Source organism: Anomalospiza imberbis, chromosome 4 (assembly GCF_031753505.1).
Source record: "Anomalospiza imberbis isolate Cuckoo-Finch-1a 21T00152 chromosome 4, ASM3175350v1, whole genome shotgun sequence".
Classification (NCBI taxonomy): Eukaryota; Metazoa; Chordata; class Aves; order Passeriformes; family Viduidae; genus Anomalospiza; species Anomalospiza imberbis.
This window is the reverse complement of record NC_089684.1, coordinates 32,898,050-32,920,881: the sequence shown is the minus strand read 5'-3', so window position 1 is coordinate 32,920,881 and position 22,832 is coordinate 32,898,050. Positions and strand designations below refer to the sequence as shown.

General features: G+C 39.1%; 1 protein-coding gene across 10 annotated transcripts in view; it reads left to right on the top strand.

Moving 5' to 3' along the window:
• Window positions 1-22,832, top strand: part of WDFY3 (WD repeat and FYVE domain containing 3) — a 154,764-nt gene that overhangs the window by 125,032 nt on the left and 6,900 nt on the right. For 8 of the 10 annotated variants that reach the window (XM_068187835.1, XM_068187832.1, XM_068187834.1 and 5 more), the window contains 25 exons: window positions 106-335; window positions 1,187-1,296; window positions 2,150-2,332; window positions 3,235-3,392; window positions 4,231-4,308; window positions 4,976-5,203; window positions 6,015-6,068; window positions 7,866-8,034; window positions 8,232-8,395; window positions 9,153-9,301; window positions 9,572-9,692; window positions 10,043-10,128; window positions 10,399-10,479; window positions 10,884-10,938; window positions 11,289-11,408; window positions 12,078-12,195; window positions 13,342-13,448; window positions 13,986-14,139; window positions 15,714-15,805; window positions 16,125-16,337; window positions 18,044-18,191; window positions 18,996-19,150; window positions 19,432-19,590; window positions 20,924-21,103; window positions 22,159-22,341. In XM_068187835.1, coding sequence (XP_068043936.1) covers window positions 106-335; window positions 1,187-1,296; window positions 2,150-2,332; window positions 3,235-3,392; window positions 4,231-4,308; window positions 4,976-5,203; window positions 6,015-6,068; window positions 7,866-8,034; window positions 8,232-8,395; window positions 9,153-9,301; window positions 9,572-9,692; window positions 10,043-10,128; window positions 10,399-10,479; window positions 10,884-10,938; window positions 11,289-11,408; window positions 12,078-12,195; window positions 13,342-13,448; window positions 13,986-14,139; window positions 15,714-15,805; window positions 16,125-16,337; window positions 18,044-18,191; window positions 18,996-19,150; window positions 19,432-19,590; window positions 20,924-21,103; window positions 22,159-22,341 — 3,495 coding nt within the window. The remainder of the gene's footprint in view (window positions 1-105; window positions 336-1,186; window positions 1,297-2,149; window positions 2,333-3,234; window positions 3,393-4,230; window positions 4,309-4,975; window positions 5,204-6,014; window positions 6,069-7,865; window positions 8,035-8,231; window positions 8,396-9,152; window positions 9,302-9,571; window positions 9,693-10,042; window positions 10,129-10,398; window positions 10,480-10,883; window positions 10,939-11,288; window positions 11,409-12,077; window positions 12,196-13,341; window positions 13,449-13,985; window positions 14,140-15,713; window positions 15,806-16,124; window positions 16,338-18,043; window positions 18,192-18,995; window positions 19,151-19,431; window positions 19,591-20,923; window positions 21,104-22,158; window positions 22,342-22,832) is intronic. The other 2 variants (XM_068187829.1, XM_068187826.1) reach the window with 1 other exon arrangement.

Sequence of the window (22,832 nt, the reverse complement as noted above, 5' to 3'; positions counted from 1 at the left end):
ATTTTGGAAAATTAACTTGGGTCAATTCAAGGGAAGACTGTGTGCCAGCAGAATGAATTGCTGCTGCTTCTGATCATGTTTTTTTTTTTTTTTGCTTCCCATCAGTCAAAAAGAAGATCTCAGGGACTCTCGCTGGATGCCATTTATCACTGCCTGAACAGAACAATCCTGTATCAGTTCTCAAGAGCACACAAAACTGTTCCTCAGCAAGTGGCTCTCCTTGATTCCCTAAGGGTCCTTACTGTGAACAGGAACTTAATTTTGGGACCTGGAAATCATGATCAGGAGTTCATCAGCTGCCTAGCTCACTGCTTGATTAATCTGCATATGGGAAGGTAAATATCTTAGGCAAAAGTGCATTCCACAGCCAGGGCAGGGAAGCACTAAAATGACCCTTTTTTACTCACCTTGCAAATAAGTCGACAAATTTTGGAGGGCTGTTTATAATTTTCCAGCCAGTGCAAGCAAGCTTAAGAAATTAATTTTGAGACAAAATTAGGTTTGAAGATCCTGGAAATAGAGAATATTTTTACCTCCTTTTGCAGAGGTATTTTAAATACTGACAAATGTGTTTATCCAACTATTTTGTTATTAACCTTTTATAAATCAAAAAATTTTAAAGATAAAAGGAAACACTGGTGCTAGGTAATTAGTAGTCAGAGGATTCTGTCATTGGATTTACTGTATGTTGAATCATTTCATATCATTTCAATATCTTGGTATTTCTTCTGTATAGTATTGAGTAAGGCCAGTCATGCATTAAATCAAGTGTCTGTGACAAGTGCTGTAGACACCTACTTTCCTTGCATTGCTGCAAATGCCAGCCTGGCATTTTCATTTCTTCTTTCCAAGAAGATCCACAACTTGTGTGTCATCCAAAGATAGCTAGTAACAGTCATCAAAACTCAGTGTTCTCCGTTTCTGGCCTCCTCTGTTTTGTGTTTCTTCAAATATCACCATCTTCTGCTAGTGGCATGAGTATCCGTGTCACATCATCTCTTCATAAACCTTCAGTTCAGTTTGTGACCACAAATTGTCAGAACTCAAATGGACAGAAGTGAAGATGCTTTGCTGTAGTAGTGTTTATTAATCTTTGTGAATCTGATACAAAGTTAACTGCTTTATCTTGGCTTGATTTTTTGTGTCTTTTTATTCTGATGGTTGTTAATCCATTGTGTGTTTGTAGCAATGTTGATGGGTTTGGATTGGAAGCAGAAGCCAGGATGACAACTTGGCACATTATGATGCCCTCTGATATAGAACCAGATGGAGTCTACAATCAAGATGTCAGTGAAGGTAATCTGATATTGACAAAGCCACAGATGTCTCGTAATGCCACTTCTGTATTGTCATCACTAATCTTTTACCCCAGTGACTTGGGGCAGGGTCTTGTGCTATGTGTGTGTTACCCGGTTAATCTCTGGAGGGGCGTCAGGGCTGTGTGTGTATAAAAATATGTAAGAAAAATAGTTGAAAAGACTCTTGGAAATACCAAGATAGACAGATTGAGGATAAATTCATGTTTTGTTAAAATAGTGAGAGCTCTTCATTGATTTCTAGACATGCTCCAGAATTAGAAATACAGTTTTATATGCACTCTTTTAAATGCAATAGAAGTGGCTCATTTTAAGATAAGAAGTATATGGTATAAACTATACAGTTACTATTTTGTGGCATGCTTACAATCTTTCATTCAAAGGAAATTTATGAACTAGATATGGAAGAAAGTATTCAGTGATTCTTAAATGTGTGTATTTAGTATTGACACAGGTACTTAGGCACACATTTTATGTAAAAATGCTGAAGCATAATGTATGTATAGAATTATATATATATTTATAGACACAGACTCCTATAAGGTTTTTTCAATCTCATTTTGTTAATAGACGGGTGTGGGAGATGAGTCACAACTAATCAGAGCCAGTGTTTCAAATTCACAGAGAGAAAACTGACAAAATTAATTGTTAGACTTTCTGATAGCATACATAATAGCAAAAAAAGGCGCTCTGGCCAAAGGCATTTCACACATCATGCAAGGGGAAGAGAAACTACAGTGTAATCACAGAAATTATTCATTTAACTATTGTAAAAATACCAATTCTATGAGCACTGTAGAGAGCTTGCTGTTTGTGATCTTGTACTTATGCAGGTCGCCTGCTTCTTTTAAAAGCCATAAACAGAGTGTGGACAGAGCTGATCCACAGTAAAAAACAGGTTTTGGAAGAAGTTTTCAAAGTGACACTACCTGTCAATGATCGTGGCCAAGTGGATATAACTGTTGCCAGACCTTTCATTGAGGAAGCGAGTTTAAAGTGTTGGCAAAATCATTTGGGTAAGTCCTGACTGAGGATTTGTCTGTCCTGAAGGGTGGATTTCCTCAGAATGAACTGTATGCACTGGATGTTTCAATATAGACTTAACTTTTTTGTAGCTGTAAATATAAAGTGGCACTGTGTAACATAGAATCCTTCAGAAAGTGGACCCTAAACAGGGTATTCTTACATTCCAGTGCACAGGGCCCTCTGTGAGTCAGCAAATGGCATATTGTGGATTACAGTGGTAGAGGCATTGAACTCCTCTCCATGAACCCTTGGACTGTGATGACCTCTATTACCATTCCCAGGATTTGATGTGCCAGGCAGGGAGGGGGATCCTCTTGAGTATGTCTGGGTGCAGCCTGCAAACTTGATCTGGTGATGAGATGGGAAATCAGTGGCTGAGCAGTCCTTCTCTAGCAGCAGTGATGCTATGACTAATTCTTGGCTGCGAAACCTGTTCAGCATAGGAAGCAGTTCTGCAGGAAAAGGACCTGGGAATCCTGGTGGACAACAAGTTACAGATGAATTAGCTCTGCCTCAATGTAATAAAGATCAATTGATGCTTGACTGAATTTGCAAGAGTTTAGACGCCAGAAATTACGATTCCGTAGATGTGACTCATTTGATGATTTCACAGTTCTGAAGTAATTGAAGTTTACCTGGATGTACAGAAAATATATTTGGAAACCCGGAATACTTGTTTTTGCTGTGTCTGTGTTTCTATGTATTCCTGGCTGATGTTTGCTCAGGTTTGTAATATCTCCCTGATGGCTAGTGTATTTGCAGAAAGCATTTGAGTACACAGCTACACCTTTTTTGAAGCAACAGAAAAGGTCATTCTATCTAAAAAAACAAGTGTAATGGAGAGATGGGGAAAAAACCTTCTAAAAAGTATTGACAGCACTTTGTTTTTTAGCTCATGAGAAAAAATGTATCAGCAGAGGAGAGGCTTTGGTTCCAACCACACAATCCAAACTTTCAAGAGTCAGCAGTGGATTTGGCCTCTCTAAACTGACTGGTTCCAGGAGAAACCGCAAGGAGAGTGGGCTGAGTAAACACAACCTCTCCACACAGGTATTTTCTGTCAAGAAATAACATGCAGTCTAAAATCCAGCAATGTATGTTCAGGATTTGTGGTAAATACCCCATGGTGGGGTATCTTGCAGTGTGGGAAGTATTATCTTATGCTTGGTTTTCTTTCCCTTTTTTGACTATCCAGACTGGGCATCTTGCTTCTGTGTGTCTAATTTAGTAGGTCCATCTGCATATCTGTAATATTAAGCTAAGAGTCAACCCTTCATTGTCAGTGAGACTGCTCAGCTGCTTCTGGTTCATGACTGTGATAGTCTGTCTTAAGTTCAGTTTGCAATACTGCACTGAAATGGAAGCTGTGATACAGATGTTGGGATTTTTCCATTCTGCCCTCAAGATGGAAAGAGGGGTTTGAAAGTTTTGTGGGAAAATATGTTGCTAGTTCTCATTCTGAGCTGAAAATTAGTCAGTGGCTTTGAGAAATTAATGAATTCTCAGTGCTCTCAGTCCTTTTCCTGGTGAGCAGGTATACAATGAAAGAGAAAGGGAAGAAATTAACAAACAGAGCTGACAGGAACTGTTCCTGGTTGTATAAGGACAGGAAGCAATAAGTGAAAACAGAGATATCATGGGACAAAGGATGTCTTGAGGATTTCCAGCAAACTAGGCACCATCCACAAAATACTGCTTAAAAGGAAGAAGGGAAAAGTACTCTTTCTCAGTGCCAATCTTTGGCTGTTTGGGAATGTTCTGAATGTTTATTTTTAGGAACTATTCTTTGTAAGCAAGTTTCGAAACGTGGTATATTCCTAGGCTTTTCATTCAAACAAACACTTGTTTATAAAGTATTATTCTGTTTGTCACCTTGTTTTTGTCTTAGGAAATTTCCCAGTGGATGTTTACTCACATTGCAGTGGTTCGGGACCTGGTTGATATGCAGTATAAAGAATACCAGGAGGTATAGATGGCTTGCCGTGCTAATTACCTGACGCTGATACTTTGGCCTGTTAAGGTTGTACCAATGCCATTTCTCAGTATGAGGCTTGTGAAATACTGGGCTCTCATAGGTGAAATGCTTGGATGTTTACATACAGTTGTTATTTTTAAGGGGTTTTTAGGTACAATCAAAAAAACAAATGATGAAACTAATTTAGATTTGGTTGTAGATGAAAACTCTTGTAGCAATATCACATGTTAAGTGTGAATTTTTTTTTAAGAAGCTTAAATTCCTAACAAGTGTAAAAAAAAAAAAGCAAAAAACCAAACAGAAAAGGAACAAAAGAGAGAGATTGGAAATACAGTGTATTTCTAAAGCATTATAGAGAAACTAAGAGGAAATGTGGAGAAGCATTGTGTCTAAATGCTACTTTCATAGTAACACAAAGAAAATTCCCAAAGACATTTCGTTCAAACTGGTTGCTGAGCTACGTGTTATAAATCTTAAGAAATAACTTCTGAGAGAAACAGGTCATTCAAAGCAATTTGTTAAAAAAAAAACAATCACCAAACTTTGCTTCATTGAACTTTTCTTTCCTGTGCAAATAAGGACAGGAAGTCTTCCTGTCAGGTTTCATTCTTAAAATAATTTTCAAATTCCATGTATTTAGAAATGTCTTTGTGTTCAGCGTCAGCAGAATGCGTTGAAATATGTGGCCGAGGAGTGGTCTCAAATCGAGTATGAGTTACTGCGAGAGCGAGGGCTCTGGGGGCCCCCCATTGGCTCCCACCTGGACAAGTGGATGCTGGAGATGACTGAGGGTCCCTGCAGAATGAGGAAGAAGATGGTGCGGAATGACATGTTTTATACTCAGTATCCCTATATGCCGGAGGCTGAACAGGAAACAAACTTGATGGTAAGTATTCAGGAGTTTGGGATGGGTGATTACACACCCTGTTGTAAAGTGATAGGTTTTTCTTAAGAAAGATACTTTACTGTGTTGATAAGACCTGATATTCTTCTGTCTGTCCTAAATGGTTGGTAAAGTCCAGTTGTTCTTCATGATATATTTAGGGAAGGGACTGAGTCACTTGGCTCAAAACCAAGCAGATTTGGATATATTGCAATGTAATGTGAGGCATGCTGGGTGATCGTGCCAACAAACAGTACTGGCATCTTCACAAGCCTCCAGAGGCTGAAAGTTCCATTACTGTGTGAGGTTCAGTCTGGGTTCTTGGCCTTAATCTAAATAATGTGGAAAACAGTGATCTTAAAAAAAAAAAAAAAAAAAAAAAAAAAGGTACAGGCCTTTGGGTGCACTTGTGAAATGTACTTTCATTATTCCATGAAGATGAAGGTTGACTGTGGAGCAGAAATGTTTGTTTCTTTTGAAAGCTTTGCAGTTAGTTCCTGTTAATTTTGGAACACTGCTTTTAAGAAAGGAAGCAGTCTTTATTATGTCTTTTTTAAGCCTGTGTGTATGCATGCAGGATATTTTGCCCTCAAATTATGTCTGAGCGTCAAAGTACTTTAAAAGAGCAGAAAAAACATTGAAGTAAATCAATTTTAAACTATTAGATATTTTTGCCTGCTTGTGGGCTTACACACAGTACCTGTAATGACAGTCTAATTCACATGAAGTAGAGAACATGCCATCATACATTCTTCTCAAAGGTGTTGTTTCTCTGATGTAATTGATGCTTATGTAATTGATGCCCTGTTTCCAGTCTGACTTCTCAAACAGACTTCCTGAGACATCTGATGATGCCATTCCTCAAAAGGTAAAGAAACAAGTACACTGACTGAAAGAATGTAAAATAAATACAAGTTCTCCTGCATGTTAGGCTTCTACGTTTGGCTTTCAACTTGCTCTTTCAGTAAACAATTCCAGACCTAAGGGTTTTTTCAGTAATCACATTAGAAGATGTTACTGTGCTGTCCTCAACCTTCACCTAATAAAACTTTCTGTAGACCTTCCCTTCTTTGCTGTACACTAACATAACAGGCTGTGTTGGGCTGTGCTACCACTGTTCTCACTGTGTGGAGTGTTGTGGCTTTGGGACCTGAAACTATTGGTCAGTGGAACACATTTAGTAATGGGCAACACATCACTTGGAAGCACTTATTGGGAAAGTGTTTCCTTCTAGGAGAGGATCTGGGGAGAGTTTTTTCTCCTTTTTGTCCATAATGGACTTTAAAAGGTCAACTTTTGTTAAAGCCCATATTTGTCTTAGCTGACTCTTTGTTTTGCTATTAATAAAATGCACACATTTGCTAAAAAAAATTGATTCCTTTCTTGAAAAGAATAGACATGCTTGGAAGTGGCTTCTCTGCAAGCATTTCAGTATTATGCCTTTCTCTGTTAATCAGAGTTGTGGTCCTTCCCATCACTAAGTACAGTGTGTAATATGCATTCACTCATTTTGAATGACCTTCTACAATTATCTAATCCATATAAATGCAAGTAATTATATTATACAGAATATCTAATATAAATTGTTACTGTTTTCCTTCTTTCCTTCACCTTAGCAGTGCTATAAAGGGTTTCTCTTTGTAGGTTATACAAAAGTTGTTTCAACAAATGTTTTAAGCATTGTTTAAGTGGTGGTTTTGTGCTGATAAGGAATGAAGACTTGGTTAAACATAAGTGAGCAAATTAAATTACAGTGCCTTAAATTTTTCATTTTTGCGAGCAGCTAATTTGACCTTAATAATAAATTTCTGTGTTGCTGATCTGTTTCTGTGTTGCTCTATCATCCTGAGCATCAACTTGTAATAAAGCTAGTTTGATTCCTTAATTAAGTGAGGAAGGTAAGAATTACCCTGTGATGGGGGTTGGGACAGACAAAAAAGGAAGGAAACACCACACACAATAAAAAAACCAAAACAACAAACGCTCAACAAAGCAAACTCCCCCCCCCCCCCTCCCCCCCCCCCCCAATAAGACCAAAAACACCACACAAAGGTACAAACAATGCTTAAATATTTACTTCAGGTACATGCATTTTCTCATGCTGGTCTCCTCCCCATGAGCCATCAGAAACTTTACTAAAAAAAGAAACAACTAAATTAATGAAGAATTTTTGAGACTTAAAGCCAATCCCTTGGTGCTTTTTAGTTCATACCAGCTTCCACATTTTTCTATCTTCTTGAGGCAATTTTTTTATTCAAATTACTGCCTAACAAAGAAGTCAGCTGACTAATAAATAAACTGCATATGTTGTTAGGGAGTAAAAAGATGATAAAACGGCTTTCTGAGCTATCAGTGTTAAGCACAAGAATTCCAGCCTTTTATGACAGTTCATAACATAGTGGCTACACCTACTCCCTGTGTTCTAGTTTTATCTGCAGGCTTTTCTGCAACCCCATGTTTACTTGAGTGGCACCATAGTTCCTTGCAAATTAACCAACAGATCAAATCTCCTGAAGAGTCTCTGTTCTTTCTGTGTTGGTGTATGAGCACGCACAAAACACTCAATGGGCATGCACTGTGCTGCACACCTTGTTCCTGAAAGACCTTCACTGAGAGACTGAGTGAGGAGTTGGCTGACCAAGTGATTTCTTCCATTATTCCCAAGAAACCTGCTCGCTACCGGAGAGCCATCAGTTATGACAGCAAGGAGTACTACATGCGCCTGGCTTCCGGAAACCCCGCAGTCTTCCAGGACACCATAGAAGAGAACACAGTGGGTGAAACAACTCAGCAGGAGCCAGAGCACGGAGAGGACACTATTGCAAGAGTCAAAGGTTAGATGGTTTGGTTTGTCATCCTCTCATGCATTTGCATTGAGACAAGCATAAGTCCTGCAGGACTTACACAGGAAAAACAAAACTCTTGTTTTTTCTCTCTTAGCATTGGGTCAGTAATTTGAAAGATTATAAGTTCTGTGAAGTTAATTTTTTATGTCTCTTTATGACATTTATCTGTCTCTATTCTTTTCCAGGCCTGGTGAAGCCTCCCCTGAGACGATCTCGCTCTGCTCCTGATGGAGGAGACGATGAGAACCAGGACCAGTCACAGGATCAAATTGTTGAGGGGAGTTCAATTGATGAAGAGGAGAAGACTGACAATACAACTTTGCTTCGACTTCTTGAGGAAGGAGAGAAGGTACTGTGTATTTCAAACACGCTAAGAACTGAATGTATTGGAATTTTTTCTCTATGTCTCATGTCTCCCAAACATTAATAAATGTCCTATATATCTTCCTTGATCTGTATATTTCATCAGCTTCTTCCTTAAAACATGTACTTTGTGTGCCTGACCCTAAAAATGCTGTACTGGAAACATTATCTTTTTTACCTTCTGCTTGCAAGGGAAAAAATCACCTGTCCTGAAATGAAGACTGTGAACTATCCCCATGCTTAGTTTATTGTCCTGTCAACTTAATGATCAGGATAGAAAATAAACATTGAAAATACAAATGCTGAATTTGGCACACTGTTCCTAATTAATTGTTGCCTTCATTAGAATGGGAAACCTTGATAAGTAGTATTTTATCCCCAAGATCAGTGTTGATTTACCATGCTGTGTATTTGGTATTTCAGGCTTTGTCCATCTGAAGTATACCATTAAATAGCATTGTGATCATGGTTGAGTAGGCTGCAGGTTCTAAAACATGTTCAGGCAGCATAGTGCAAGTGGATAAACTGGTAAATAGATACATTTGTATCACACCAATGAGGCTTTATCCAACCTCCTCCCAAGTTACTAGTCACTGGCATTAGGTCTGATTAAAGGAGAGACTGACAGGATTTTTGCTGTATCTGCAAGTGATACATCAGTGTCTGGGACTTGTTCTAACAGAGCAGTGGTCTGAGCCTGTGTCCTTAACCTGATTTCCCTAAGCATCTGCATTTCCTCATAGATCCAGCACATGTACCGCTGTGCTCGAGTTCAGGGCCTTGACACCAGCGAGGGGCTGCTTCTTTTTGGGAAAGAGCACTTCTATGTCATTGATGGGTTTACCATGACAGCCACCAGGGAGATACGGGACATCGAGACGCTGCCTCCAAAGTGAGTACATTCGTAGAGAGTTTCCTTGATCATTAGAAGCTCAACAAGAAGTATTCAATGAGGTTTTTGAGGAGTCAACTCCAAGATAATGTAAGGTGCAGGAAGACCTCAGGTACTGAGCGACTTTTAGTATGGTATATTATGAAAATATGTTATCAGCTGTTTCTGTAACTGGACTCTCCTATAAATTAATTGGATAATTATTTTCCAAGAAGAAAACTTCTCTTCTTTTTAATCACTTCTCTCATGCCTGTTTATGTTCCTTTACAGGATGCATGAGCCAATCATACCTAGGGGAGCAAGGCAAGGTCCAAGTCAACTCAAAAGAACTTGCAGCATTTTCGCATATGAAGATATCAAGGAGGTGCATAAAAGGAGATACCTTTTGCAGGCAAGTTGGACACCATATTTGGATAGGGGGAGGCATATTTGGAGTGTTTTGATGGTGTAATTTTTAGAAATGAAAATCAATACATAACTGAAGAGTATTTGGAAAGTGAAGCTATTGACTGTGTTGAAATTGAAGCATTTAGGTTGGGCATCCTTGTTGGAGCTTACCCAGATTTAGTTTATTGAGCGTGTCAGTCAGCGTCAGTCATCCAAAAATGAAACATTTGGTTGCAGTAAGCAAAGTCTGCTTCACCGTAATTAGTGCTGCATGTGGCATGGTCTGTGCCTGATCTTCAGAGGTGACAAGAAAATAAGTTGTTGTTGACATGAGTTTGTCCTCTTTGTTTTCAGCCAATTGCAATTGAAGTTTTCTCAGGAGATGGACGGAACTATCTTCTAGCTTTCCAGAAAGGGGTTAGAAACAAAGTTCATCAAAGGTAATGTAAAATAAATTAGAGTATTTAACATGAATGTTTGCAAATACCTATGTGGAGGCCTTTATGGTGCCTGCAAACACCTTACTGCTGCAGGAAAGAGCCACTAGAAGGCACTACATGCCTTCAGTGAGAAGAGGCTCTGTGATTTTGTTGGAGATGTCATGGAGCTGCTCAGAAGGAAGTCTAACTGTACTAAATGCATGCTGCTTTTCAGGAGATGACATCCCGAGGGTAGAAACACTAATCATAATCTTTTAACTGCTGCTGCAGGTTTTTGGCTGTGGTGCCTTCTCTGACCGACAGCTCGGAGTCGGTGTCTGGGCAGAGACCAAACACCAGCGTAGAGCAAGGGTAGGTGGTTCTGTTCCTCACAACCTCTGTGGCTCATCAGTTTCCAAAAAATGATGCTTGCATTGATATCAGGATTATCTGGAGAGTACCAGAATTAACAATATCAGTATACTGATACATTCTGAAAGGAATTGGAGTGCTGAAGCCATCAGATTTATCCAAGTTGTTAAAAATATTTTACTCATCAGCCACCACTTGCACTGAATTGCATAATTAACATGCATAATTTCTACAGTGTGTGTTTAGAATTCTTAAAATGTAGTGCAAAGTTAAAAAGGAAAATATACATGTTCTTATAATGGTTGAAATTTATAACTTTTTATCTTGAAATTTTGGGTTGTCTTGTGAAGATGTAACCCAGTTCTTACTGCAAAGTCAAGAAATTAATTTCTTCTTCCCACTAGGTCTGGCTTGCTTAGCACTTTAGTCGGAGAAAAATCTGTTACTCAAAGATGGGAAGTAAGTATGAAAATGCTGGGGTAGTTTTTGTATTAAATTCCACATTTTGTAGTGATACATAAATAATCAATACACATAATTTGCATCCTCTTATTCTAACAGGTGGAACATACTGTTGTAGAAAGTGTATCTCAGCATTTAATTTTTAGTATTTTGTGATATCATCATCAAATGGGAAATTATTCTACTGCTGCATTGCAGCGGGAGGGCTGTAGTAAAATAGAGTGAGCATTGCAATACTGAAGTAAGCTTTTGTGTTTGGGGAGTGCTGCACATTGACAGTCTGGCAGGTTGACATTTGATTGTTGCAAAGTGAAAACTTTACTGTGCTGTTATCTGTCTTCCTTAAGAGAGGAGAAATCAGTAACTTCCAGTACCTGATGCACTTGAACACTCTGGCTGGCAGATCCTATAATGACCTCATGCAGTACCCTGTCTTCCCCTGGATCCTCGCAGACTATGACTCGGAGGTAAATAAAACATCTTGCAAGCCTTGTTAGTAATCTTATATAAGTTGAAGGTTTCTATTTTGTTTCTCACACTTCTCAACAGGGAGGGAATTAGAGAATCTTGGCTGGGCTGATTTTACAGATGTTGTTAGTCCATGCACAGTGAGGGCTGAGATCCAGAGAGAGGCATTTGCCCCTCTACCTTTCAGCAGTTCCTGTAAATGGCTGCATTAGCTTTAACCTGTGTATTCTGAAGTATGCTAAGCCCACAGAGAAAGCATCCTTGTGCAGAAGGCTGTGCTAGGGGCTATTATGAAATCTGGCCCCATGGTTTTTGAAAAGGTGAAACATCCTATTAATGCTTTTGTGGACAGCCATTGCCACAAACCAGACCATTAAATAAAATATTGTTAGAGGGCTTTTTGAGTATTTGTGGAAAAATTAGGGGGAACTAGGGATAAGAGGAGCAGAGCAACAGTTGTGCAGAGCCCAGATGTGATTTCAGATAAAACATGCTGTCTTGGATCATACTGAAGGACTGTTTTATGTATATCCAAAATTGTACTTGCTGTGTGTGTAGAAAGCAGGGGTAACAGCCTTAAGAGGTAGGTGGTGTTAACTGTGGTAATCAGCAGTTTTCAAATTATGTTGTTTGGTTTTATAAAACTGTTGTCTGATGTGTTTTTAAAGGAACTGGATCTTACAAATCCCAAAACATTTAGAAACCTGGCCAAGCCCATGGGAGCTCAAACAGAGGACAGGTTAGCCCAGTACAAGAAGCGATACAAGGATTGGGAAGATCCCAATGGTAAGTAATAATCCACCCTGCAGAAAGAGCAGAGGAACATGCACCTGTCATCATAGGAGGGACTCACAGATTTTTTTATAATGTGGGTAAAGAGATCTGGATATGGATGTGCAGAACGCTACCATGTTTTTTTTTGTGACTGTCCCACAAAGTCTAAATTAGAACAAATGGACATTGGCTTGCTTTCTGTGTTGTTTGTTTTAACTCTAAATGACACTTTTGTTTATATGTAAAAACAAAGACAGAACAGTTGCACATTTAGATGAGTTTAATATTATACAAAGACTGGAATGGGCAGGCACATGAGGCACACAACCAGCTGTGTCCGCTAACACAGTTTGATTGCTGCTGCATGAACATTAGTAGTACAAAGAATGCAAATGCTTCTGCATTAGCAGTATTCTAGCTTTTTCATTTCAAATCTTAAAGTGTGGGGTTTTTTTTGCCTAAGGAAACAGCACCTTCTTAGCTAAAAAAGCTTCAGAATGAGATGCAATTAAGTTACCTAGTCATGATTTTAGAGTTTCCTTATATATTGAAAATAAAACTTCTGTGTTTGGCAAGACAAGTTTTCTTGTGTGCTTTCATTCAAAAAAGAGGCCTGTTTAACTACTGCAGTGCTGTTCTGTGTCAAACAGCAGTAGATGGCAAAGACATTCATTTTTAGAAACAAACCAGTATTTTCTAAGTGTGCTTGTGCAGATATTTTGCCAGGAAATTAAGAAAGTAAAAGCTGTACAAAATCTGTAGGCAACAGTTCTGATACGTATTTCTACCCAAGATTTTAAATCCATAGTAAAAAATAAAACCAAAAATTGAAAAAATATCTCTTTAAAAATGTTTCTTAAGCAGAACTCACCGTAGTTGCATTGCAACATTTCAATTAGTTAAAATAAAAGATGAGTAACCGTTCAGTACTGCTTTGCAGAACCCTATTGAAATAGGGCTGCTGCACTGCAGCCCAAACTCAAGTGAGAAAACATAAAGCTTTCAGATATCTGAGAATGAAAATTACAAATTCCAGTTCTGAATGTGTCCAAGCCCACAGAGTAATTAAAGTGCAGTGTTAATTTTTTTTCCCCATTACTACTGATTCTGTCACCTAACTACCTTATTTCTCCTATGTTTATGATTTTTAATCTGCAGGGGAAACCCCAGCTTATCACTATGGGACTCACTATTCCTCAGCCATGATTGTGGCTTCCTATCTTGTCCGGATGGAACCTTTTACTCAGATTTTCTTACGGTTACAGGTAAAAATTGCATCACCTCACTTCAAGCTTCTTGCCTGCTGTGTATTTCAGACATCACTGGGAAATAAGATCAGTCAGCTTTGTTTTCATCAAATATCATAGAAGAAACACCTTTTAGCAGAATTCTTATTGCCTGGCAGGTTTTTGATATGTCTTTTTTAAAAATGTGATGGAATTCACCTTTTTTTTTCCCTTGTAGTTTGAACTTTTTTCTAAATATATGCAAAACAAAGTAGCAGCAGACAAAAACCAAAACAAGTTTTATTGTGAAAAGTATTTTGCTGTTTCTCTGAAAGAGACTAGACTTGAAATCAGACAGATGACTCTTTCATTAAAATTTTGTATATCCGTATCTATATTTTCTGTTCTCATGTACCTGAAAGTAATACAGCTGATGAGATTGGTTGTATTAAAGAAAGAAATGTGCTAGGTCTAGTGTCTTCATTTGGCAGAGGATGTTCTGATTTGCCTTCCTAGCAAAGCCTGCCATGCTGAGGGATGCTGTGACACTGACGTGCTCCTCTCTCTGCCCGGCAGGGCGGTCACTTCGACCTGGCTGACCGCATGTTCCACAGCGTGCGCGAGGCCTGGTACTCTGCCTCCAAGCACAACATGGCAGACGTGAAGGAGCTCATCCCAGAGTTCTTCTACCTCCCCGAGTTCCTGCTCAATTCCAACAATTTTGACCTAGGTAGGCAAAAAGAGCTTGATAGCAATGCTGTGGGTGGGAGAACAGAGCCAGGCAGGCTTCAGATATTTTCTCAAGCAGTGAGTGTTCATTGTAAGCAGTTTAATACAAAGTGTCTTCTGAGAACTGCAGAACTAGTCCCTGAAAAGACTTTTGTTTGGAGCAGTGTATTTTTGTCAATTTTGGGTTTTTTACCAATTCAAAATGCACACATAATCATGTTTTACTTAGAGTTTCTCTGCTTTGCATTTTTCTCCATGTAACCTATTCCATGATGGTGTTCACCAAATTGTTGTTCATTTTTTAAGCTTCTCAAAGTCTTTTTGACAAATCTTCACTTTTAGAACTTCATTTGAAAATATTCCTAATGGTTTTTTGAATTGTCACAGCTGTTGTAACAGTGATTATTCATCAGGAGTTGTGTAGGAGACCTGTTTGATGGAGATGCATGTTACTTATTACATGTCATTCTTAACACTGGCATTAAGCTCTTATATTCTGAGCTCTGTGCTGTGAATGTATTACCAATAATAAAGATTAATCAAATCATAGGTTTTAATAGCCTGCAAGCCTGTATTAAATATTTGTTGGAACAGATTGGAAGCACAACCTTGCAAAACAAGAAAAGCAAAACACAAAGAACACTCTGCAAAACCGCTTCCATCTATATTTTACACTAAAGAATATGGGTATTAGTGAAAAACTGCTGAGCTCGTGTCCACTTATCTTTGTATCTGATAATTTTGGACTGTAACCATTGGAAATTCTTCATTCAGCATTTGGACCAACAGTAGAAAAGGCTCTTTTGGGAACAATTGTCAAACACTGTGATACTTTCGATTGTGGTAATTTGTTGCAATCCTGCTTCCCTTCCTCCCAGGTGAAAAGAAAGGAAGATTTGAAGTTTGGTGATGCAAGTAATATTTCTGTTGGAGCATTGCACTTATTTTTTGTGTGCCCCTGTAAAGTTGGAAATTTGTAGGTGTTCCTATGAGTTAATAGGAAGTGTGGAATTGTCTCTTGACAACAAGTGACAGAACAAGAATATTAACTGAGGAGTTTTACCAAATACATTTTTCGTGATCACAACATGCCACTCTTTGATGTCCAGAGTGAGAAGGGGGCTGTCCAGGACAGGGTGAATGTATTGTGCCCAGGCCACGGGCATATCAGGGGAATTGCCAGTATCCTTGGGCATGGAGCTTGTGGGGGCTACCAGTTAGCTCTGCACTGTTAGGAAGTGAGTATTTGGCTACATATCACAGGAATACAGGCTATTGTCAGTAAAATGACAATTTCATTCTATGATAAAATACTGTTTTCTCTTCAGAAGCCTTAGTGAGGAGTATTTGGATTCCTTCTTCTGAAAGCAATCTTACAGGAACAACTGAGGCGGAATTTTTCATGTTTTATTGCCTGACATTTAAAACCAAGATAGTATTTTAAAGAAAAGACTGAAATGGCTTTTTTTATGCATACATATTAGAATTTTTTTTTCCACTTTTTTTCACCTTTTCTGTTGCAGTTCAGTTTCAGTGCTTCTGTCCAAATTTTTACCTTCTTTTTCTTTTTATTAGGTTGTAAACAAAATGGCACTAAACTTGGTGATGTAATACTCCCTCCATGGGCAAAAGGAGATCCTCGTGAGTTTATCAGAGTCCATCGAGAGGTAATTTGAATTTTAATGGTGACAGTCTGTTGGGACTTTCCACTGCACGTTAAACTAAGCTCAATTTGTGCAGTCACAGGCCAGTCTGTGAGTTCAGGGTTGGTGTCTGATTATTGCCAAAATCTGTAGAACCAGCATTTCCTCTGCTTCCTTTTTGGCTACAGAGTACTTTGAGGCAAGACTTGCTTCAATGAAGAGCTTTGTCAAAATGTAACAAAAATATGTTAAATCATGTTCTGCATTTTTCCTTGTGGCAAGTGTAGTAATCTCAACCAATGAGCAATTTGTCTCATTTTAATGCATGCCTTCTGAATTTCAGGCTCTGGAATGTGACTTTGTGAGTGCTCACCTGCATGAGTGGATTGATTTGATCTTTGGCTATAAACAGCAAGGTCCTGCTGCAGTAGAAGCTGTAAATGTCTTTCACCATCTCTTCTATGAGGGACAAGTGGATATATATAACATCAATGATCCTTTAAAAGAGACAGCTACCATAGGATTCATTAATAACTTTGGACAGATACCAAAGCAGGTATACCCTTCGTAGAATTCTTATTTTCCAGTTAACACTCAAATTGAAATGTGTTAATATAAAACAGGAAGGTGTTTTAGGAATGAAACTTCTTGGGAGTTTTTATTCGTAAATATTCTTCCAGTGATACAAAATCATAAATTACACAAAGATCAACTTTGGGCTTTACTTGTGAGATTCGAAATGTCTTTTTTCCCCTTTACATCCTTAAAATAAAGGCATAATGAATTATAGCTCAACTCTAAAAATCATCATAAAAAAAAGGGAAGTATGTTCCTGCTGCAAAGTCATAGGGGAGGAATGAACGTGCAACTTCAAAGTAATGCTTAGTGCTAAAGTATTGGAAGTTACCCTGTAATAAAACAATTTCCATAATAACTTCTACTTCTTTTTTTTATCCTAGTCTCATGAGTTATTCACTCTTGTAGGACAGCCATAGTTAAGGAGCTGTAAAGACCAGTTTTTAGTGCAGCTTTAAAGTTTGTGTTCTCTTCAAGAGACTATGTTAAATAATTCAATGTAGCATTAAATCTGGGGGTTCAGGTTTGCGGGGTCTCAGTGTTGGTTGTTTTGATTTGGGTTTTTTTTTTTTTTGGGCATTTCTTTGGAGTCTTTTTGCTCTCCAGTGAAAATCTTAAATGACTTTGGTAAATATTTCCAATCCTAGATCTGGTGGAAGCCACAGGTATCCTCAGCAATTGGCTAGGAACTCAAGCCATGTGTTGGAAACTCTAAACTCAACTCTCAGCACATAATGTTTCCGGACAGCCACAAGATATTTCCTGTGGCAACCCACTTAGAGCTGTCTGTCTCTCATTGCTTGTAAGGAAGGATAAGAACTGCTTATCTGTCTTCTCTGGCTTTTCTCCTTTCCCTTCCTTGCTCTCTCTCAATAGTCTAATTCTCTAGTGTCTGTAGGGTTTTCTCCTCTTATGTAATAACCAGTCCCTCTGTGATGATAATCAGACGTGGCCCAGCTAAAGCCAGATGGACAGACAGGGACTGGGGCAGAGGGCAGGGCCATAGAAGAGCACTGCAGCTGAGTCCAGAGCTCTGCCTGCATCCTCAGATGCCTGTTAGGTAAAAAGCTGTGGTGAAATCTACCAGGAATTGCATGATGCTTTGCTAGAGGAAATAGACTGCAGTAAACTTGGGAAACTCAAAACTTCCTTAAGGCTTTGTTGATGGTGAGTGCTCTTGGAGCACATTTTTATGTAACTGTAGAGTTTTGCTGTTTCCTTCTGTTATTTTCCAAAGGGGATCCAGGGCAGGCTCTCTCAGTGACATGGCTGCTGTGCGATTTTGCACTCCTTTCCTGCACAGTATAACATGCCTCTTCTTTGTCCCATCTCTTCCACTAGTAATGTGCCTGGCAGTTTGGGTTTATATTTTAAAAAGTTATGATGCAAAACATTGCAGAGCTGGTGGTATGTTTGGAAGAGGGCTCTCACAGACTCCATGAGGGTACCAAGATGCCACAGCCTGAGGGGGCAGAGCAATTTTGCTCCTTGTTGGTGTTCGTGTTGTTTGTTGAAGGTTTTTGAAATGTTCACCATGAGTTATTAGTGAATACTGAGAGCAGTAAAGCATTTGCTTACCTGCAGAATTTTTAGAACATAAAATTGGACATATTTATGATCTTTTTAAGCTAGTGCCCTTGTAAACTTGTAATTTTTGATGATCATTAGACTCTTGATGAATTTCAGCTCTTCAAAAAACCTCACCCACCAAAGCGTGTTAGAAGCCGTCTGAATGGAGAGGCTGTGGGAACCTCTGTGACCCCTGGTTCCACAGGTGACAAGATCTTTTTCCATCATTTGGACAACCTGCGGCCATCTCTTGCCCCAGTGAAAGGTAAACCTTAAACTCACACTAGTTACTGCTGTTTCTTTGTCCAAGCATTCATAGTTTCAGCAAGATCGTACTTTGCCATCTTTTTCTTACTTGTAATATTCTTACTGCCCATAGTTTTGTAGAGAGACAAATTCAAAATATCCTAGTGCTGTACAATTATGTTCTTAGCTGCTTTAAAGGAACTTGGGAAACACCATAGCTGCACCAGTTTAATAGGACATTTTTTAAATAGAGGGATAAAATGGAGCCCAAGCACCTCTTTATAAGTTGGAATTTAACAAGCAGCTTTCAGAGTACGTTGTTTCTCGGTCTGGGTGACCTCTATTTTTGTGATTTTCACAGCAAAAGGATTATTTATCAGTGCCAAGAAATACTAAGAAATGTTTGCAGGAAAGAATGGTGTTGGTAGCTGCACTGAGATAAAAGAAAGAGGTTTTTGACTTTAAGTCTGACATTGGACTGAACAAAAGTTAATTGTCTGCAAGGCAGGTAAATGCTATACAGGGATTTCTTTCCTAGCTGAGTAAAGCATAATCTGTGGCTCCCTGCTGTAAAGAGAGAAGGACATTCTATTAAATGGGGCATAGCAGGGCGTAGAGAGAAGACTCTAAGTCAGGAAATTAGAAAGCACTAATCTATATTTGGCTCTACATTTGTTAGGAATGGAGCAAAAGTTAGCTGATGTAAAGAATGTATAAATAGCCACTACAGAGACGTTGCTTTGGAAGAGCAGCAGGTACTTAAAGGGATCAGATAGTATTTGTCTCTCCCAGCAATAAAACATAACCTCATCTTCCATTTCAGAGCTCAAGGAGCCTGTGGGGCAGATCGTGTGTACCGATAAAGGCATTCTGGCAGTAGAACAGAACAAGGTTCTCATCCCACCCACGTGGAATAAAACATTTGCCTGGGGCTATGCAGACCTCAGCTGCAGACTGGGTACCTATGAGTCCGACAAGGTTTGTAATCTGAAATTTGTTCCAGTAATCAGTACCCAATAGTGAAAAAAAACATAACAATGGACATTTATTTCACATGTGAATGAAATAATCTTCTTCTGCATCAGTTTTTTTTACTCTCTCTTGAGGGTCTTCACCAGGATGCTGGCAGAATACAACTCAGAGTAGTTTTTTTACCAGGTCTTAGTGACCTAATGAGTGCAAGGTGGCAGCCAGGTTTTTATTTTTTATCCTACAAAGTGCTAGTTCTGCAAGTAATTATTTGTTTTCTGTATTTTTAGGCCGTGATTGTTTATGAATGCTTGTCAGAATGGGGTCAGATCCTGTGTGCCATTTGCCCCAACCCCAAACTAGTTATCACTGGAGGAACAAGCACAGCAGTGTGTGTGTGGGAAATGGGTGTCTCCAAAGAAAAAGCTAAAGCTCTCACACTGAAACAGGTAAAATACAGTAAAGCTGTGAAGTGATGTTACAAGATCAAAGTCATTGTGTAATGGGTGTTGCTCACCTTTGAAACCATGAGTCCAGCAGATCTCATTAGAATGGAGTAGTTGAGATAGTGATCTGCATTGAAAGTGGGCAAAATGCATCTTTTAAATTGCATTGTTTTTGAGAATAGTGGATCACCAGGAGCTTTCTGGAGACAAACGGCATTTGATAATGATGTTAACAAAATTGTACTTGTGAGTTTTGTGAAAATCTCCTTTGTAGTGTTACATGTAATACCCCCATCAAAAAACCATGTCAGGAAGGACAGAAAAGGAGGCTGCCTTAAAGGTTAGTTTTCCTCTTTTTTTTAAAAAAAATTATTACTTTAATTACAGCACTTTTTAATCTAAAACAAGCACCCATGCTTTAAAGTCAGCTGCAGCTAAGTGCAGAGTAAGTTTTGTGTGTTCACTAAAGAAAAAACAAACCCAACAAATGTAACCAAAAAAACCCAACCACAGCTAAGTCAAGAAATTCTGGCAGCTGTGTATCACTGTTATAGGTTGTGTTACTGTTCCATTAGCATATCAATAGAAGAACTGTTTTTTAGAGGAAGTCTTTCCCTCAAATTTGTGAAAAGAAATTTAGAGAATTATTTATAACTTACCTTGTGCAGTAATCAACTGTCCAAAGCTGCTTTTCTGAAGTGTTTTACTTTAAAACTGTACACAATAAAACACTGTATCTTAAATTTTGGGGCAGCATATTTTAATACATTTACTGTATTCAGTGAGTTTTATTTTAACAGAGTTCATTTTAACTGAGTAAGATGCAGTAATCTGACGGTATTTCAGACTCTTTTTCCAATAGTTAGATTAAGCCTTAAATGTAAAAGTAGGGCCTAATATGAGTAGTTGCTCATACTTTTCTCCTCCTTCCAATTGACTTTGCTTTTTTGGCTGCAACTCTTTCCCGTCTCTTTCGTCTTCTTAGTCATCAGCAGTTACTGTAGGAGTCAGAATATAATTTCAGGTGCAGCCTGGAACACTTTCTGACCTTATAAACAGGCTACTGATGTAGTATTGAGTTTTCTTCAGTGGAAGGATCTGTAACATTAGACTCCTGAAATTTTGTTTTGTCAGAGCTCTTTTTAAATGGGAAAAAATATTACTTTTACCATTTTCTGTTATGGAAATAGTTATCAACTGAAGACTTAAAAGGTGTGTGCATCTTCTGATGGGATATTCTAGTTACATTATCTGAATCTTTCAGGTAAGAGGCTTTGATGTGGAATTTTTGTGCTCTCTCCTGATTTCCACTTTTGCTCTGCCTTGTGTTTTGCAGGCACTGCTGGGGCACACAGACACTGTCACGTGCTTAACGGCATCGCTGGCATATCACATAATTGTGAGTGGATCCTGGGATCGGACTTGCATCATCTGGGATCTGAATAAGCTCTCCTTCCTGACACAGCTCCGAGGGCACAGGGCTCCAATTTCAGCACTCTGTATAAATGAATTAACGGTGAGAGCCAAACTCTGTCCACCAGGCTGCAGTGGGAACAGTAGCAAGAGTTGGAAATCATTAAACCAAAGGAAAAAAAACCATGAGGCTCTCCTGTTAATTTGGCAGAACTTGTATAACTTATCTGAAAACTGATTGACAACTGGTTTAGGAATAATTTGTGTCATTTGTCTAGAGGAAATGGGTGGATGCATCCCATGCAGAGTGGCTTGAGCTCAGAAGAGGTTATTTATTAACAGTGCTGGAGGCAGTGTAGTTAGTATGACATTCCAGGTGAGCTGCCAGATCTGCCACAGGAGCTAAGAAGAGCTTTTGATACATGACCTTGGTTGGCTTCTCTTGTCTTAAGCTGAATTTAAAGGAAACAGGGGATACCTTGGGTGACAATGCAGTGTCAGTTGTAGTGGAAACAGCTATATCCTAAAAGCTGCTGTCCTTGGTGGTCCTGTGAGTTACAGGTCACCATTTATCCAGCTCCCATGCATGGCCATCAAGGCTGGATGGACCCTGTTGCAGCCGGAGCAGATGCAGTGATTGAAATCAAGACAAGAGAGGGCTGTAATGCAAGCAGAGGGTAGCAAGTACAGTTTATTAGCTGTTGGTGGTCTGGCTGTGGTGCTGCCAGTGCTTTAGACTGCAGCTCCTGTTTCCCTCTGCACTAGTTTGGACTGTTCCCAGTAAGGAAGCAAATGAAATTTAAGGTGGTACATATTTGTGAAAAAGAGCGGTGTCAACATGAGCAGTCTTTGGAAACTGAAAGTACTAAAAATAGGCTGTTGCACTGTTATGCTATGAAAAGTGGAGGAATTGGTCAACTCATTCTATGCTGTAAATAGAACAAATATGTTGCTACTAAGTGTGGTTTTCTAGGTAGGGTTAAAAAAAATGCATATAATCCTAAAGGTTTGTTCAGCTGGCCAGACTACTCTTGTATAGAACTTCCTGAAAAGTGCCAGCCTTGCAACTTGGCTTATAAATGAACTTGGCTTATATTTTTTGCTGAAGAATACCTGCAACTTTGTATTGAAATCTGGAGGTGTTATTTGTCTTTGCAGGGAGACATTGTATCATGTGCTGGCACTTACATCCATGTGTGGAGCATTAATGGCAGCCCTACTGCAAGTGTAAACACCTTCACTGGCCGAAGCCAGCAAATTATGTGTTGTTTAGTGTCAGAGATGAATGAGTGGGACACCCAGAATGTCATTGTAACGGGGCATTCGGACGGAGTTGTCCGGGTAAGTACCAGGAATCCCTGCCTGGAAAATAAAGCTTATGCCTTGGTGGTGGTATCCAGGACAGCACGTTGTCCTGACCAGGACCAAAAGCAGTCCTGCTTTACTTGAGAATTTCACTTGAACAGTTCTTTCTCCTTTTTTGATGCCTCCATTGGGATGTGGTAACCAGCAAGTCAGCAGAGAATACATTTTCCTTCCTCCTCTGTTTTGGTCACCAGCTTTCCTACCTGGAGACTATTGTTTTGGTTTACCATTTTAGTTTCACACACCTTGAGACAATTCATTTTGCTTGGCTAGAAAGAAAAGAGAAACTTAGTGTCATCTCTGATGACTACAAGTCTAACCCAATTTTCAGTACTTTTTGGGTGCAGCCGTAACTAGAGTCTGCTGGTCAGACAGCTGTGTGGAGTGGATTCAGGCATGAACACAGATGTCCTCTTATAGTTTCTAGCCCTCAAAAACAGAGTTCAATATGCAGATGGGACCTGCCT